Genomic DNA, 2,796 nt, shown 5'->3' on the forward strand with positions numbered 1-2,796 from the left:
TTTTATTATCAATCCCTTATATATTACTGTTCCTCTTTACTGACTTTATATATATATATATATATATATATATATAATTTTGAAAATTTAGATGTTATTTTTAGTCCTTGATATCAGAGAAGCAGGGCAAACTATGTGCTAATTTGTATTTCACATTTCCTCCACAATTTTAATTACACATTATTTTTATTTGAATGGTAAAAATGAATGTCATGTTAACTGAATGAACATTTTATGGAAATAGCATTAAGGAACATCCTATTTTTATTTATTTTTTTATTTATTTTTTTATTTTTTACATTGTTTATTTATGCTCTGATGAAAAAACATCTTCATGGATAAACATCCTCCATAGTGCCTTTTATTCCTTCTTTTTGCCAGCACCAACATTTGCCTTTGCAGTACCCCTGACTTTCTTCATTCTGTTCTTACATTCCTCTCGCTGCTTTCTTGACATCTTTTTCTTCTCATATAGGCCATGCCTTGCAAGTCTGTGCTTTGGTTCATTTTTCTTTGCATAATCAAGGGAATCATAAATCATGCCAAAGCCTGTTGTTTTGCCACCACCAAAATGGGTTCTGAATCCAAAGACAAAAATGACATCTGGAGTTGTCTTGTACATCTTGGCCAGTTTTTCTCGAATTTCAGTCTTGGGCACTGTGGCCTTTCCAGGATGAAGGACATCTATAACCATCTGTTTACACTGAAGAAGTCTGTTTGTCATGAACTTCCTGGTTCTGATGGTTACAGTGTCATTCATGGTGGCGGCCGGCTCCTCAAGCAGCAGGAGAGGGGGAACATCCTATTTAAAAATGACATAATTATTTCACATAAATACATTTTGTCATTCCAATAATTGTCATTCTAAATTTGATGTCAGGTTTTTATAGGAACACTGTTTGATGGCTAAAATGATCATTAGGTGAAATGTTCTGCCTACCAATAAGAGGAAGTGAAAAGGCTCATGAAGCTCTGAGCATACCATTGTTCATGCCATAGTTTCATTCCACTCTCAAGTTTAACTTTGTCACAATGTTCTGCCTGCTCAATACATTACCACAATTGCTAGAGGAATGGTTTGGTAAAATAAAGAAAGGAATTCTAGCTATGTCTGAAAAGCATTTGCAGAGTTCAGAATCTCACATCTTGTTCCTAAAGTAGGCTATTATTTTTGAATTTCTGAGCAACAGATTCCAATATAGTTTGAGCTGGCAGTTTGTGCATTTTGTACTTTCCTGGGGCTGAAATTAAATAGCCTTTCCACTAGCATTAAAACACACATACATACATGAATGCCTTTCACAGAGAGCAAAATGAATATTCAATGCACTTTTCTCCACAGGATGGCCTTTTCACAATTCACATTTTGTTTCATGGTAGTATCTTCTTAAAGTATATTGAAATAATTTGTTTTCTGGCTAATGACTGTGTACTTCTTTTATTCATTCTTTAAAAGAAAATTCACATTTTGTTCATTGCTCAGCTCCCTATGTTCTCTTTTTGAAGGATGACAGTTACTTTCTATGCAAAGTTTTTACCTTATTGGGGTCTTTCAATGTAAATAGAATTTTTCTATCATTTTCTATGGAAATTTTATATATTTTTATGCATATACTCTTCTTTCTCATAGGCAAATTATCCTACAGAGTCAAGTGTGTTTCAATAACATTATTAAAGTCTATCAGGCCATTTTATTCAACTTGGCACTCTGGGCAAGAGAACAACAATGTACTAAATGTATTAGTGCATTTTCTAATTGCCTGCATTACTCCCTTGGGGATATTCAGAAGAAAGAGGACCAGTAACACAAATCAAAAGCAGCATATGTTCTGGATAGGACTTCACTAGTAACAGTTCTGACTGAAGTCCAGGGCAGACTGACTAAAGGGCAGTCTATCTAAAAAGAATTTGGTTTACTGGCTTCATTGTCCCTTATTTTCTTCTTAACAATTCTCTTGGTCCAGTCCTGGAAATAGAGTGATTGGGGAAGTTATTGAGAGCCTATCATTTTTTTTTTCTATCACCTGGTATGTGCCATATTATCCATTCTTGAAATAGGGCTAACAAAACTCTTCATGTATTCTTTACTAAGAGATCCTCCCAATTAATCAGAATGCAATTGCTCCACTGTGGGACTAGTATTCTCTCTTGGGGGGTAGGCATTTGCCATTTTGCATCTGTTCAGTAACCATACTGGTTACCTATTGGCTTGAAAGTCTTTGCAACTTAAAAACAGGGAGCGATTAGATAAGTATTTTAGCTTTCTAGTGATTCAATTTTTGTTTACTTATTCCTTTTCTTTGACAGTTCTACACATTTTATTCTGATTTTCTTGTTCTTTTGACTATTCTCATTGTTCTCAGACCTCTTGGTACTTATGCACTTAATAATTTAAATTATTTGATCTCACTAATGATGTAATGCAGTTCTATTAGCAATACTTGAAATATATTACAATTTAGCTTTGCTCTGGACATTACAGAATTCAACTGAAAGCATTTAATGGAAGATCTCTAAGAATAAAATTATTTAATACAATTTGATTACTTTTGATTTTTTATTATTTAATATTATCATTTTGCAAACATTTATGTAGAAAATATTAGTATCATAGTATAGAGAGCAAACTTGAAGGCAGGTAGACCTGGGTTTAAGTTCCACTTCTGACATCCCTTGTGACCTAGGCAAGTCATTTCTCAATATTCTGCATAAATTTTTAAAGCCATAACTTGTAGAAAAAAATTTGGCTTTAATTGATAGGACTTTCCACATCAAAGATATACTAAAAGAAATGTA

At 33.3% G+C, this 2,796-nt stretch overlaps 1 protein-coding gene across 1 annotated transcript; it reads right to left on the bottom strand.

Annotated features, from left to right (window-relative positions):
* Nucleotides 1–308: 308 nt before the first annotated feature.
* On the bottom strand, nt 309–782 carry LOC122749785 (40S ribosomal protein S24-like). Its single transcript, XM_043996307.1, has one exon. It carries the CDS (start codon nt 758–760, stop codon nt 362–364), a length of 399 nt encoding a protein of 132 aa, XP_043852242.1. The 5' UTR covers nt 761–782; the 3' UTR covers nt 309–361.
* Nucleotides 783–2,796: the final 2,014 nt, after the last annotated feature.

Source organism: Dromiciops gliroides, chromosome 3, assembly GCF_019393635.1.
Source record: "Dromiciops gliroides isolate mDroGli1 chromosome 3, mDroGli1.pri, whole genome shotgun sequence".
Classification (NCBI taxonomy): Eukaryota; Metazoa; Chordata; class Mammalia; order Microbiotheria; family Microbiotheriidae; genus Dromiciops; species Dromiciops gliroides.

Coding starts and splice junctions, on each gene's coding strand:
- LOC122749785 (XM_043996307.1), bottom strand. CDS start 760: ATGAATGACACTGTAACCATCAGAACCAGGAAGTTCATGACAAACAGA.